The sequence below is a fragment of the Dipodomys merriami genome, unplaced genomic scaffold (genome assembly GCF_024711535.1).
Source record: "Dipodomys merriami isolate MVZ:Mamm:240054 unplaced genomic scaffold, mDipMer1.0.p SCAF_51, whole genome shotgun sequence".
In the NCBI taxonomy this organism is placed as follows: Eukaryota; Metazoa; Chordata; class Mammalia; order Rodentia; family Heteromyidae; genus Dipodomys; species Dipodomys merriami.
The window spans coordinates 4,358,549-4,373,312 of record NW_027206080.1 but is presented as its reverse complement, the minus strand read 5'-3'; the positions used below and the strand labels follow the sequence as shown (position 1 = coordinate 4,373,312).

Sequence of the window (14,764 nt, the reverse complement as noted above, 5' to 3'; positions counted from 1 at the left end):
GGATGTCCGCTGGGGCCACCCCTCCCCATCTGGCCCCCATCACCTCACAGTGCCGTGGCCTTTGCTGACTCACTTATTTCTTTTTTATTTTTTTTGAAGGACATGACACTAACAGCTTATTTTTAAAAATTGTACCACACTGATCCCGATGAGCAGTACCACAATAATGGCTTTTCTCCTGGGTATTAAAAATAGGACCAAGAACATTAGAGAATAAGGTTCTTAGATGAAAATGGACACAACTCTGGTGTTCTATCTACCCCAAGGAATTTCCCATCAGTGGCATTATGTTATGTAGTATGGAGAGCACAAGTTCTCTTAGAAATTGGCAGCATGAACTTAAGACTTCTTTGTACTTTAAGCTTTAGCTTTTATAATTGTCCATCCTGGCAAAGCACATTTGTACAAGACACCTCAGATCATTTCCATGCTACCATTGCACAAGTTTAGTGACTTTTCTTAAAAAAAAAAATCAAACCACCATCAAAATGAAGAGGCAAATAAATGTGACTTTTAACTCATTTGAAAAGCATAGTGCTTCTTCTTCCAATATAGATCCAGACTTGAATGCTGTAATTGGAACTTCCAAACTTCTGTGATAAAATTAATATTTAATGCATATGGGTTTATAAAACTGTACTTTGTAATCAACAAGAGGTTACTTTTTAGAGAACAAAGTATTCAGTGATAGTTCCAAAACAAGGGGAAGAGCATCTCCTACAGTTGATTCATTTATTTCTTAGCTTTGTTTCCAGCCTGATTTGAGGCTGGGTCCCGTTTGTCCCCAGAAGCAGGAATGCCGCCGGCGAGCTCTGCTGCTCTCTGCTGGGAGCACTGGGAACCGCCTCGCTGGCCATTCAAGGTGAGACCAGGTGGTCAGCGTCCTGCCCTGTCCCGCATGGCCACTCTAACAGGAGTCCACATCTGGGCAATCCCAGGCCCATGAACACCCCATGCTGTCCTCCATGAACGCAGTCCTCCTGGCAGGCCACGGGGCCTCCGAGGGAGACCACTCTTCCCCATCTAAATGTTTTGTGTGCTGAATGTGAGTAACAAACGCCTGGTACCAGGCCTCACCCCCACGTCAAGGCCGGGCTGCCGCCAGGGCCAGACATGACTGGACAGTGGTGGAAATCCCTGGTGGACAAACCCTGACCTATTGTTTTCTAGTGCTGGGGACAGGAAGAGGGTGTAGAGGGACAAGAAGAGGGTACATGAGGACAGGAAGTAGGTGCAGAGGGACAGGAAGTGGGTTCACAGGGACAGGAAGAGGGTGCATGGGGAAAGGAAGAGGGTGCAGCAGGATAGGAAGTGAGTGCAAAGGGACAGGAAGAGAGTGCACAGGGATAGGAAATGGGTACACAGGGACAGGAAGAGGGTGCAGAGGGACAGGAAGAGGGTGTACAAAGACAGGAAGTGGTTGCAAAGGGACAGGAAGTGGGTAGAGAGACAGGAAACAGGTACAGAGGGTCCCATTCTGTCACCTTTGGCTTCTCTGGGCTCTGAGCTTCTTTGCAGACTCCCCACCTTTCTAGAGGTGTGCTCTAAATGATGTAAAAGCCTCTCCTGGTGTGGCTGATCTTAGCAGAATGACAGCTTTAAACTCACACATGATCTTTCTTGGGGTCCAAGGAAGCCTGCAGAAGGCAGTCCATGGATGGTTCCAAGACCAGGTGTGGCCATGGCAGGCGGCCATACTGGGCCCCTCGGACCGCCTGTCCCTACAACCACCCTTCCACTTTGCCACCAGGGCAGAGCTGAATGGCAATGTGAATACCACATGCCTGGTACCAGGCCTCACCCCCATGTCAAGGCCAGGCTGCCGCCATGGCTAGGCATGACTGGGCAATGGTGGAAATCCCTGGTGGACAAACCCAGTGGCAGAGCTCAGCACCAGCCGGCCAGGGTCATGCGGGCTGCTCTGGAAACAAGTATGGGTCAGGCGTGCCACCCCAGGGATGCTGATCTCTGTAGATTCCCATGGCAATTCAAAAAGTTCGCAGGACACTAACCAGCGCCTGAGCACATAGCCATCATCCCAAGATGGGGAGAGCATGCGGGCTGGGCATGAGGTCCCGGCCCAGGCTGGCCTGGGTGTCGTAACGGCATAACGCAGTGCCCTGCCTCAAAAACCACCAAGGCACAGGGGGCTGGGGGCATGGCTCAGATGACAAGAGCCGCAAGCAGGCACTAGGCCCCAAGTTCAATCCCCAGTGCTGCCCAGAACGTAAAAGGAAAACCACCACAGACTGGATGTGAATAAAGCCACTGTTTGGGGTGCTTCATGCACAGACCTCAGAATGCAGTTCATGACGCAGACTTGCTTGCAAGTGCCCTCAGGGTGCTCTGACAGCTCCAAGCCAGACCTCACCTGTGGCGGGGCCCTCCTGCAAATTATCAGCTGAGAACAGGAGGAGAGCAAAGAAAGGGCAGAGGACACTCAGAGCCAGCAGCCTTCCTGCCGCCTCACCCTCTTGCCGTAGGGCTTCTTGCTCCAACCGCTGCTCCCTGGAATGCCGGGACCTGAGGAAGAGGCACTTGGAGGTGGATGTGCTGGGGTGCTTCCTCCTGGACTCTGGGGGCCAGGCTTGGCCTCCTGTCTCTCCTGCTCCCCCGCCCACCACAAGGCAGCCCAGACTCCACAGCTGGGCCGCCTCCAATATCGCAAGCCCAGTGTTCCAGGAGAGCTGCTCTGTGCCCACTCCCTCTCTGCCCAGCTCAAGTGCTGGGGCCGCCTTGCTGGGTGCAGGCACAGCCTTCGCCTCCCATGCACTGGAGACTGCTGCAGCTAATGCCACACCACAGATGCAGGAGGAAGGGCAGCAGCGTGTCCCTTCTGAGCCAGAGCTCACCGTGTGCGCCCCTTCAGTCCCTCCTTCTGCTCCCCCTTGGCTTGCTTCTACCTGGACCCCCAATCCCTGCCCTACCAGACCCCTAGCTGGTCACTGTCTTAGTTTAGGATAGGGTCAGGACTTGTTCATCGGATAAGATCCTGCAGACTTGTGAGCATCATGATGAGGACACCACTGTGGGCAAGGTGAGGAGTCCATGTTGTCACACTGGATACCATAAACTGTCTCACTGTGATACCATAAACTGTCTCACTGTGATACCATAAACTGTCTCACTGTGATACCATAAACTGTCACTGTGATACCATAAACTGTCACACTATGATACCATAAACTGTCTCACTGTGATACCATAAACTGTCACACTGTGATACCATAAACTGTCTCACTGTGATACCATGTCACACAGTGATACTATAAGATGTCACACTGTGATACCATAAACTCTCACTGTGATTCCATGTCACACTGTGATACCATAAATTGTCACACTGTGATACCATAAACTGTCACACAGTGATACTATAAGATGTCACACTGTGATACCATAAGATGTCACGCTGTGATACCATAAGATGTCACGCTGTGATACCATAAACTGTCACTGTGATACCAGTCACACTGTGATACCATGTCACACTGTGATACCATAAAGTCTCACTGTGATACCATAAACAGTCTCACTGTGATACCATGTCACACTGTGATACCATAAAATGTCTCACTGTGATACCATAAACTGTGATACCATGTCACATTGTGATGCCATAAACTGTCTCACTGTGATACCACGAAATGTCACACTCTGATACCATAAACTGTCACACTATACCATAAAATGACACAGTACACTACAAATCATACTATAAAATGTCCCACTATGATACCATAAACTGTCACACTATACCATAAAATGTCACCTATGATACCATAAAATGTGACACTATACCACAAATCATACCATAAAAATGTCACTCTATCCCATAAATCATACCATAAAAATATCACACTATCCCACAAAAATGTCATATGATACCACGAGACATCATATAATACCATAAAATGTCATACTATACCACAAATCATACCATAAAATGTCACACTGCACTACAAATCGTACCATAAAAATGTCACACTATACCACAAATCATACCATAAAATGTCTCACTATACCACAAGAAGTGAGACAATAAAAATGTCACACTGAGATACCATATGATACCGTAAATGACACATTGTCGCGGTGCATCATGGTGAGGATTCAGTGACCAGAAGAAACGCCTCAGACGAGAGAGCCTGAGATGATGCCACCTTGCTGCCTCCCCAGACTCTCCTTACACACCTGGCGTGCTGGGTCTCACCCTCAGCTTGGGGAGCCTGCAAGGAGGCAAGGGAAGTTTTAAAACAGCACATCTAGGAGAGGACCAATGAAAATGCTAAACCCTCACTGCCCAGTGAGTGGATTTTTTACAGCTGTGGGCATGGCTGAGTGAAGGCGGAGGGTGTGGACAGCACACAGCTGGTGCAGAAACACAGATGTAAGGCGAGCAGGGCTGGAGGCCCACAGGAAAGGCCTCTGCCAGCCTTACTCTGGCCATTGCCCCTGAATGGGCTAGTCCCTCCTCTCCAGGAGTCTCCAAATGCATGCAAAAGGTCCCTGCCTGAAAATCCTGCAGGTCTACCAGCTGCGACACTGACAGAGACACAGCTCCTTCAGAGGTCCACAGACCTCTCCCGCAGGGAAGGGAGCAGCAAGCACTGTGTGGGGCCAGAGCCTGGGCAGAGTGGGACACACACCGGGCGAAGGGAGGAATGCAGACACAGAGGGCAGGTGGAAGCCAGAGGCCACTGCGCACAGGGGGCCCCAACACACCCTCCTCATGGGAGCCACTGGGAGCCTGGCTTCCGCTTCCTGCACAGGAAGGTTGGATATGAGCTGCCTTTATCAAGCACTCAGCACTTCAGAATTCGGATCACACCATTGGAAATCAAGTCTCAGAATAGTTGTCTCGGAGGTTTGAAACAGACCCACATATGAACAAAGAATCAACATCTAAATAGACTTATTTTTATTTTACTTGTTTGGACAGAAAAGAAAACTCATCAGCCTTCATTAGTCTCCCTAAGTGTTGGAAACACATTAACTCAGAAATAGTGGACCCTGTAGAAAAGCATCACAAATTAAAAATATATTTCTTCACGTGGTAAAAGTGCTTTCAATCCGATTAAGGGGCACAGCAAAGGTGTCTGAATCACAACCTAAGCTTTGGCCTGTGGCCTGTGGCTGGGCTCCCACCACAGGCCAGTCCCTTGTGGTGAACCGGGGTGGGGTTGACACGGAGGGCAGGGTCGACACTGAGTTGGGGCGGGGATGACATGGAGGCAGGGAGGGGATGACACAAAGTCAGGGAGGGGATGACACAGAGTCAGGGAGGGGATGACACGGAGTCGGGAAGGGGATGACATGGAGTCAGGGATGACACGGAGTCAGGGAGGGGATGACAGAGTCGGGGAGGGGATGACACGGAGTCAGGAAGGGGATGACATGGAGTCGGGAAGGGGATGACACGGAGTCAGGGATGACACGGAGTCGGGGAGGGGATGACACGGAGTCAGGGATGACAAGGAGTCAGGGAGGGGATGACACGGAGTCAGGGATGACACGGAGTCGGGGAGGGGATGACACGGAGTCAGGGATGATAAGGAGTTGGGGTGGGGATGACACGGAGTTGGGGAGGGGATGACTGGAGCCAGGGAGGGAATGACACGGAGTCAGGGATGACACGGAGTCAGGGAGGGGATGACACGGAGTCGGGGAAGGGATGACATGGAGTCGGGGAGGGGATGACACAGAGTTCGGGGAAGGATTACACGGAAGTGGGGGCAGGGATGACAGGAAGCCGGGGCATGCGGCCAGCAACACTGAGGGAGTGGGGGGTGAGGGAGGAATGTCAGCCTGAGTCGAACAGATTCTGCGTCTGAAGAAACGAGGTGGCTGCGTGGCTGCACTGGAGTTACCTCAAGTTACGGCTGCTTGTCAGCGAGGACAGCCCTGGCCGACCCAGGCGGTCACTGAGCCACAGGCCAGCGCCTCCCACGGCCACCCACACCTTTCTGAGGGGCCACAGGGTCATCGTAGGGTCACTTCACTTTTGAGAAAAGACAACTGGCAAACGGTCCTCAGCAGAGGGTTTTGTTTCAGCTACGCAACACATTTCTCACAACAGGGAGTTCTGCAGCTCCCAGGCCTCGGCGCTGTGCACATTCACTCAAGAAGCCAGGGGCCCTTCCCACCCCGCCACAGGCCAGACACGGAACTGTGATCATGCAAGGGCTGAGAGGCGAGGGATGAAGAGTAGGGGGTACCTCCCCTTGACAGTAGACCTTAAGCAACAGTAAGAAAATAACCTGAAGATATATTTAAAAATAAAAAATAGCATCACCTTTGCTGCCCTCCAAGCAGGTCCCCTCTGCCCGCCTGCCAGCCCTGAGGGAGGAAATGAGAAGAACCAGTGGTCAGTGCGGGCGGCTTGCCCACGTCCCAGGCATCGGCACCGGCTGCTTCTGCTTCCAGAACAGCTAAAGTGCTGGCCCAGGGAAGTGTGGTTACCAAACCGTCACCCTGTGCAGTCTTGCAGGCACGACCCTGACTGCATCAGTATCTGCACAGAAGTGCTTCTCAGTGCACTCGGCCTCCGCTTGGAGCCCGGGCCACAGACCTGTTACCAACACGGAGTGCGCACCGTGCTGCAGACACAAGTCCCAGGTCTGCAGAGCTTACACATGCGGCTCGAAGGCCCTCAGAGGACGTGACATCTGAACAACGCTGACCACACACAGGCCTCAAGGGCGGGCACTGGGCAGGCTCCCTTCTCTTCCTGCCACGCCCGGGCAGCCGCATGGCCTCAGTGGCTGGGGGAGGCATCCTCCAGGCCCAGCAGCTCCCTGACCAGTCTCTCGCCAAACTGCGCCCGGCTGTACCGCTTCACGTGGTAGGCGTCCGACATCTTATACAGAATGTAGGCATTGTTGACGGCGATGCTGATGGCAAACCAGAACACCTGTTGCCAAGTCTTGTTCGGCTTGTGGGAGATGAAGTACCTGTGGGCAGAGGGGGCAGCTGATGTGGCCCGGCCAGCCTTCGGCCTGCAGACTGTCCCAGAGGGTGGGCTCGGGGTTGGGGCAGGGCCTGGCTTGTGAGCCTGCAAACTTTCCTGTAGGGAGGGCTCGGGGAAGGTGGGTGCCAGCTGGGTGACCAAAGGAGAAGTACCTTCAAGGGACTAGGATAGCAGGAGTCCCCAACATGGGCCTCCAGCCCAGATCCTGCAGAGACTACTAGCCTGAGCCCCTGCTTTCCGCAGCCCTTCTCCACACCCATGGCACACACTGCCCACGGCGCATGCTGCCCCAGCCCTGTGCCTGTGGGCGCCCCTTCTCTGCAGCCTTCCTTCTACTTCTGCGCCCTCTGGATGGTGGATGGACGGTACTGCCCTGAGGGAGACTGCCAAGCCTGCAGTGGCCTGAGGACGCTGCACAACCCTGTCTCTGTCTCTGAAAGCACCACCCATGAGGCACTAGTGCCCAGTATGCTCAGGACATCAGTGAACACGGAGCAGAGCTGCCCCACTACTGTCCCCAGAGCCTCATGACGGGTACTCGAGAGGCCAAAGTGTGCCAACTGCACCTAGGCACCCTGGCTCTGCTCAACAAGCTGGCAGCCCAGCTGTCAAGCCAGCCCCGCCTATGCTGGTGGAAGGCCAGCCCAGGGGTGGAGGCCTCAGGTGGCCACTGTGACACTGGGTATGACAGAAGCAGGACACACATCCACAGCTGTGCCATGCCGGCTGTACCACATGTGCCCTCTACATACGGTGCCCCAATGCATGCCCATGGAGGTCTTAGGCACTGAGTCTGAAGGCAAAGGCCCTGGGCCTTGGGTGGACACTGGGTGACAGAGGAATAAGGGACACAGGTGAGGGCTGATCCGTGTACCGAGACACTCATGACTGTGGACTGGAGGGTGGGCATCTTGGCAGACAGAGGCGTGGCAGCCAAGGGCATGGAGCCATCACATACACCTTCACCCTTCAGATCTCAGTCTGGGGATCCAAATGGTGATGTCCAGCATACGCCCACTGCCGTGCCACCATGGACCAATGCCCACCATACTGCCTGTGGGTAATGTCTGCACCGTGGCCTAACACTCACTCTGCGGACAGCGCCCACTGTGCCTCCGTGTAGACCAGCACCTATACTGTGGGCAGCACCCACCGAGGCCTGTGGAGCAGTGTCTGCCTGAGTACAGTGCCTGCTGTGCCCTACGGACAGTCCCACACTCACCTGCTGTACTTGTCATCGTATCTGCAGATGTAGCTGAGGTGGGCGGCAAAGGCCTCCACGGCCAGCGGGCAGGGGATCTCTCCACTCCGCCTCTTGACGATGACCCCTGTGGGGAGACGGGAGCTGGATCAGTACCACAGACAACACCGCTGGGCTTCCCGGGACGGGATGGGGATGGGGGACTGGGACAGAGTGGAGGGTTGGGGGTCTGGGCTGGGTCACGGTGTACTTCAACTGCTATCTCCACACACTAGTTTACTGAATTCACCTAACACAGCAGCGCAGAACACAACTCATAAACTGCACCAGCAGAGCCTGGGAGCTGATTACCCCCCTACCCCTACTGCAGCCACTGCCAGGTGACCACACACGCTGCCCTAGCCTCTGTAGACTGGGGGGATGGAGAAGGACGTTGTCCCCAGCAGCCACAGTGTCAGGAAGCCATATGTGCCCCAAGAGCCTTCCTGAGGTGTCCCAAGAGCCTTCCTGAGGTGCCCACACGTGTCAGGGCCACGGCTTGTGCATTATTTTAAGGACTATCAAATATTCAAGTGAACAAAAACCAGAACCTGCCTTGCAGGTCCCCCAAGAGCTTTGCCTGGACTAGAACCTGCACTACTGGGGAAGGTGATGGGGTACAAGGGTACAGAGGCTGCCTGAGCAACAAAGTTGGGGAGCACCATTGTTCCCCAAAACACTGCCATGGACATGAGGGAACACCCAGACCTGTGAAACGTGGTAGCTACCACTGGTCAATCTCGAGGCACCACGTGCACGTCTGCCTGCCCCGGTGACTGCAGATCTCCCACAAGCACATCGGTGCAGCAGAGAGGCTCCGTCCCCAGGGCTCACAGTTCAGGGCTCTGCATTCAGTGCTCACTGTTCAGGACTCAGGGTACTCACCCTGCTGCACCGGGGAGTAAGCGTTGGTCAGGAAGCGGAAGTGGCCCTTGTTGTACCAGCAGATGAGAGACATGTTCCCCTTGGTCTTGATCTGGTGCTGGCCCCGAGCTAGCGGGGTGGCAGGGTTAGTCAGCATGGACGGGGGGAGGCCAGTGCAGTCACTCTTCCTGGAGCTGAGCAGGCCGCAGCAGTAGATGCCTGGCATTGGGAAGCAGTCATGTAAGCCTCTTACAGTGAGGCCCTGGAGCCTGATGGGGGAGGCCTCCAGACTCCTGGCTGGCAGCAGCTACAAATCCCCACCATCTACCACTACGTCCTAGGCATGTGTAACACACACGGTGGTCATGGCAGAGGCCACAGGCCATTGTAGCAGCAGTGCGTCTAGCAGCCCTCTGCTTCCGGAATCGCTGCATCATCAGGGCAATGCATGGACACTAAGGAAAAAGCTACAAGGCTGGTCAAGCCCCCAGGCCAGCAGGAGGCCAAGACGCAATGGGCCCAGTCCTGGTAGTCCCTCAGCAGGGCACAGCAGAAACCAACGCCCCCGGTCATGGCAGAGGACACACAGTACTCTGTGGCACAGTAAAAACCAATGCCCCTGGTTATGGCAAAAGACACACGACACTCCATGACACAGTAAAAACCAATGCTCCTGGTCATGGCAGAGGACACACAGCACTCCATGCGAGGAGCTGAGGGAGGTGAGACGCTTCTGAAAGCAGACAGTGAAGTCATTTCACACCCCTCATCCCTTCCTCCTAGAGTCCTATGTGCTCCTTTCAGAAGCCTAGTGCAGCACCCCAGCTCTTGAGGGCTCAGGCCATGTTCGGGCACCCTGGTCCTCTGCTCCGGAGCCTCCGTCCACCAGGCAGCGACTCCACGGCAATACACACTCAGCCTGGAAGGCTCTACTGACTCCTGGTACAGCGGAAAGAGAGGCCCCGGGGACCCATCACAGACAAGCACAGGACACGGACAGGGCACCCACACACTCCACGGCTCATCCGAAGAGCTGCTTCCTACACAGTAGAACGTTTCTCACAACCTCCCTCCCAAGTACCGAGCACTGATGGCTGGTGAGTCACACACACGAGAATGGGCAGGGAGAGGGCCAGGCCAGAAGGGCACAGCCTGCACCGCCCGGCCCGGCCCAGCCCAGCCCCAGAAGGCCTGCCGAGAGCCTGTGCTACAGCCAGACACTCGCTCCCCAAATAAGCAAAACGCACACAATTAAGGGTGATGGCTGGATAGCACAGGCCCTGGCTGGGCTCCCAGAGGACAGGGTACTCCTCAGCTCAGGGAGAAGCCAAGGGAGCCACAGCCTGCCCAGGCTGTCTCCACTGGGCCAGGCTCAGTCTCTGCAGATACAGAAAGCACCAGGCCCTTGGGGACCCAAGGCCATTCTGAGGTCACTGGGTTATTCTGAGCACACACGTTCCCCTCCAGCCAAGGTAGCTCATGGGAGAGGGAGACGGTTCAGGTACCTGCAAGGTCCTCATTAGGGTGAAGCCTGGGGCCCCACCCAGTCTCAGCCTGAGACCAGGGAACACGGGGCGGGGTGGGGGAGGACTGGAATATGGTCAGAGCTCTGTGCCAGTAGTGCCCAGGACCAACCTGTGCTTTCCATCATCACTACCCAGTGGAGCCTGTGCTGTCCACGCCGCCTCCTCCCCTACTCCCTGTCACTCCACAGCCATTCAGCAAACCTTGCTTCTCAAACTCTTCAAACAGTGTGAGGCTGGTGATGCTGGGCCCTGTGAAGATGATGTAGTTCTTGCCGGCCGCGTTCCGGCACAGACTCCTGGCCACCATGCCATGGAGCTGGGGCTTGTTCTTCAGTGTGTCCAGGCCGTCTGGACCCCCTCCTTCCTTCAGGTGAACATAAATCTTAGAGAGAAACATACCAAGGTCAGGGCACTTGCAGCAGCAACACGCTGGAGTCCAAGCTACAGGGTGCGTGTGCTTCCATCCTGGTCTGAAGCCTGGGAAGGCACGCCAGTCTCCCCAGACCCCGCAGCCCCCTATAGTCCCCAACCCCCCCCCCAACCCAGGCCAAGCAGCCGAGGGCTCGGCCCAGATGCATCCTTTTGGGAAAAAAATCAAGGCACAGAAGGAAAAGCAGTGACAGGTAACAGGCCAGTATGTGGGGATCGACACCTCCCCAATCCTGGTCCTCAGCCAGAGGCAGGCCTACCTTTACCATGGACAGACACCAAGCCCCCTTACAGGTTGGGGTACACCCATGCATGCCCCCACATGACTGTTTTGTTTGTTCTCTGCATCCACCCGGGGAGCAGGCTGTACAATCCCTGACTGCCATTCTGCTGCCTCCATGACTGCCACCAAAGGAACAGACCAGGAAAGAGACTTTCTGAACACCCAGCCCAGCCCTACCTATGGACATCCAGGAAGAAACTCCCAGTGGCACTGACTAGTATCCTAGAGCAGCCGCTCTGGAATGGTCCACAGCCTCTGCAGGGGCTGCTCACCAGTGCCTTTAGCTCCCTGTGCCCGCCCTAACTGCAGACCAGGATGACCCTGTAGGACAGCAATGGCCCTATGTCTACACAGAACTAAGTATGCTGGGCCACCAACGTGCTCCTGGGAGAAACACCACGCTGTGCCCCGTTGAGAACATGCAACAACCATCAACCTAGAACCTGTCCCACCAGATGACTGTGGCATCACTTGACAAATACAGCTGCCCTGTCCTTACAGTGGTGGGCTGTGGGAAGGTCTGGACATCAACGGCCACACCACAGAGCTGCTGAGCCTGCCACCCCGGTTCTACCAGGAAGCCAGAGCAAGGCTGTAACCAGAAAGCAGCACCAGGACAAGGCAAAGACCACCAAACTCGGTCACTCATGACAAAAAGCAACTGGTTTTTATGGTAAACCCCAGAGGGTCTACACTTAAGGCACATAAAAGCATGGCCTCAAAGTTCCAGCCAAAGAATCTAACTCGGGGAAACACCACGCTAGGCAAGTTTCCTCCACAGGGACTACTGGCTGACATCAGGGCCAGAACCCTGACATTGGCTACCAGGAATGCCTACAACAGCCACTGCCCCTCACTCAGCCGCCGGGGTCAGCCCTAGTGCAATATGTAGCCACCCTCAGCTGCTGGGTGCCAAAGGCACCCTTGCCCCAAAGGGGGTCCCGAAGAATCACACCACATGCGTGTTCTCATCTGTAGGAGCTGCAACACACACCCGCACCGCTGCCACTGTCCACCATGGTGACTTGATTTCTCAGCTCGCTGCTGGTGGCTGTGAAGAAGGAACTGGTTGGTACAAGACGGTGGGTAGAAGCCCAGCGGGCCAGGCAGCCTTCTGGGCTGGTGCCAGGCACCCAGCCCAGGGCCCTGTGCAGCTGTGGGGAGGCATACGCATGGGGAAGGCCACTGTCTGGGGACACCTGCGTTTCTGTGGCTCCTGTCCACCCAGAGGGTGTCAGTGGACAGGAAGAGAGCAGAGGAACAGGCCAGGCCCAGCCAGTGCCCCCTAAAGCCCTGCACACCCAGCTCACCTGGATGATGAAGCCCGTGGCAGAGCACTGCCGGACCCACAGGCTGAATTTCCGCTTTTTCCTCTTTCGTAGCTCTCGCTCGGTGCACGTTGCGATGAACACAGGGTCCTCATCAATTAGGGGTTCATGTAGCACCTGCCAGGAAGGGAGAAGCAGGGATTCATGTGGCACCTCCTGGGAAGGGAGAAGCAGGGGTCTCCCAGGACAGCAGGGTAAGCTCAGCTGCCATCTGCCTCCAGTCAGCTCTATGGCCTTGGCCAACTTCCCATCCTTCTCTGCTGTCTACACAACATGGAGGCACCATCAGCCAGCATCCAGGAGTCAGCCAGAGTGGGCAGAGCCTCCGCACAGACAGTGGGCGACTCAGATCACCACTGCTGTCACTGTTGCTGGCATCCAGTCCCATCTCTGTGCCCAGGGTCTCCAGCCAGGGGGATGGAGACTGTATCCTCAGCCTCTGGCTAAAAGTGTCCAGCAGAGGGCACCCGCAGCCTTTCAAGGAACACTCGAGTCCTGAGTCAAATTCTATAATGAACTTAAACCTGCAGGAAACAAAGCAAACACCATACTTTCTTTCTCTGGGCTTCCCTCGTTCCTGTGGTGCTGAAGAAGAACCATCGCCCCATGTGTGCTGAGTGCCTGCTCCTTAATGAGCACCCAACCTCTTGTGGGTCCTCAGACAGCTCCCTGCGGCCACGCTCCTCTTCCCAGGCTGAAGTTCCTCTCTGAACAGGGCGCTGATGGCCCAGGCCGTGCTGCCAGACGCAACAGAGCCGCTGGCTGTGCCCCAGGCACTGTTCTTCCTGACAGAGGTCCCCAAGGCAACTTTAAAGGTACTCTGTCTGCATCAGCTTCTGGATAACACATTTCTATTACAAGATGGCAGTGTGAAAAGAAATGGGACGATAAAACAGCTCCAGGAAGCACTGGACGCTGTTTCTTCAAGCTGAATGTTCGGGGAGGCTCCCAGCTATGTTTTAGGATGGTGATACTTCTCTCTTCGGTCCTATTTCAAGATTAACTATGAATTTACTGTGTATGTCTGTAGTTAAATAAAAGTTGTAGGCAATAATCTGATTTCAAGAACTCTGCACACACTCTTTGTCAGGAGTCAGGAACCGCAGCATGGCCTAGCCCACTGCCTCCTTGTATAAATAAGGTTTTATTAGGACATGGCTGTGTTGACCAGCTTACATACTTTCTAAGACTGCCCTGAGGCTGCAGTGGCAGAACTGACAAGCCCAGAGACCACAGGAAGTCTACCTGGTCACCTGCCAGGAACATCTGAGCAAACCAACCATCTGGGGACAGTATAAAACACGTGGCACGTATGCCCCGCTTGCATGCTCTCTCTCTGTCTCTGTCTGTCTGTCTGTCTCTCTCTCTCTCCCCCCCCCCCCCTCCTCCCCATTCAACTTCTTTGTTGGTTAATTCGAGATAACAATCTTGCATAATTTTCTACCCAGGCTGGCTTCAAACCTTGGTCCTCGAACCCAAGCCTGAACTGGGTGGGTCTGGGTTACACACTCAACACATTGGGCTTTTACTGCTGGAAGTTCCTGACTCCGGTCACGAGGACAAGACACTAAGGAGGCCAGACCGGCCCTCAAGCTCACATCTCATACTGTGGGTCCAGAACATTCCAAGCTTCATTTTGATCCAAATGAAAAGTCTACATACAGTGAGGAGCAGAGAGACAGGGAGGAGGGCACAGAGGAGCCTTCAGTGCCTGCCAGCCCCTGCCAGGCCTGCACACGCCCCGTGCCTCAGCCACCTGGAAAGTGAGCCGCCTCGACCTCATTCTGACAAATACACAAACCGGCATCACGGCACAGCAGGGCCAACGACAAGCTCTGAGCCTCTGCCATCCTACCCTCTCCGGTCAGCACTAAGGCTTGGCCTGGAGAGCCTTGCCACCCTGCCCTCTCCGGTCAATACTGAGGCTGGGCCTGCTGAGCCTCTGCCATCCTCCCCTCTCCAGTCAGCACTGAGGCTGGGCCTGATGAGCCGCACAGCGCAGGGTAGCAGACACCCACTGCACACACTGTGTCTTATGACAAGCTCATTCTGGGGATGTTGGGGACATTTCTCTCACTGTAGTTTAGAGGAAACACCATGTCTTCCATTTTGCACTTGCATGTG

The 14,764-nt window shown here is 54.9% G+C and overlaps 1 protein-coding gene across 1 annotated transcript in view; it reads right to left on the bottom strand.

Annotated features, from left to right (window-relative positions):
• Positions 1–4,898: 4,898 nt before the first annotated feature.
• The window catches only part of Pgbd5 (piggyBac transposable element derived 5), a 47,407-nt gene continuing 37,541 nt past the window's right edge, over positions 4,899–14,764 (bottom strand). The window contains exons 3-7 of the mRNA XM_069998168.1: positions 12,623–12,757; positions 10,802–10,982; positions 9,096–9,293; positions 8,193–8,298; positions 4,899–6,953 (exon numbers count right to left, since the gene is read on the bottom strand). Of these exons, the coding sequence (XP_069854269.1) occupies positions 6,758–6,953; positions 8,193–8,298; positions 9,096–9,293; positions 10,802–10,982; positions 12,623–12,757 (816 nt within the window). The 3' untranslated portion in view covers positions 4,899–6,757. The remainder of the gene's footprint in view (positions 6,954–8,192; positions 8,299–9,095; positions 9,294–10,801; positions 10,983–12,622; positions 12,758–14,764) is intronic.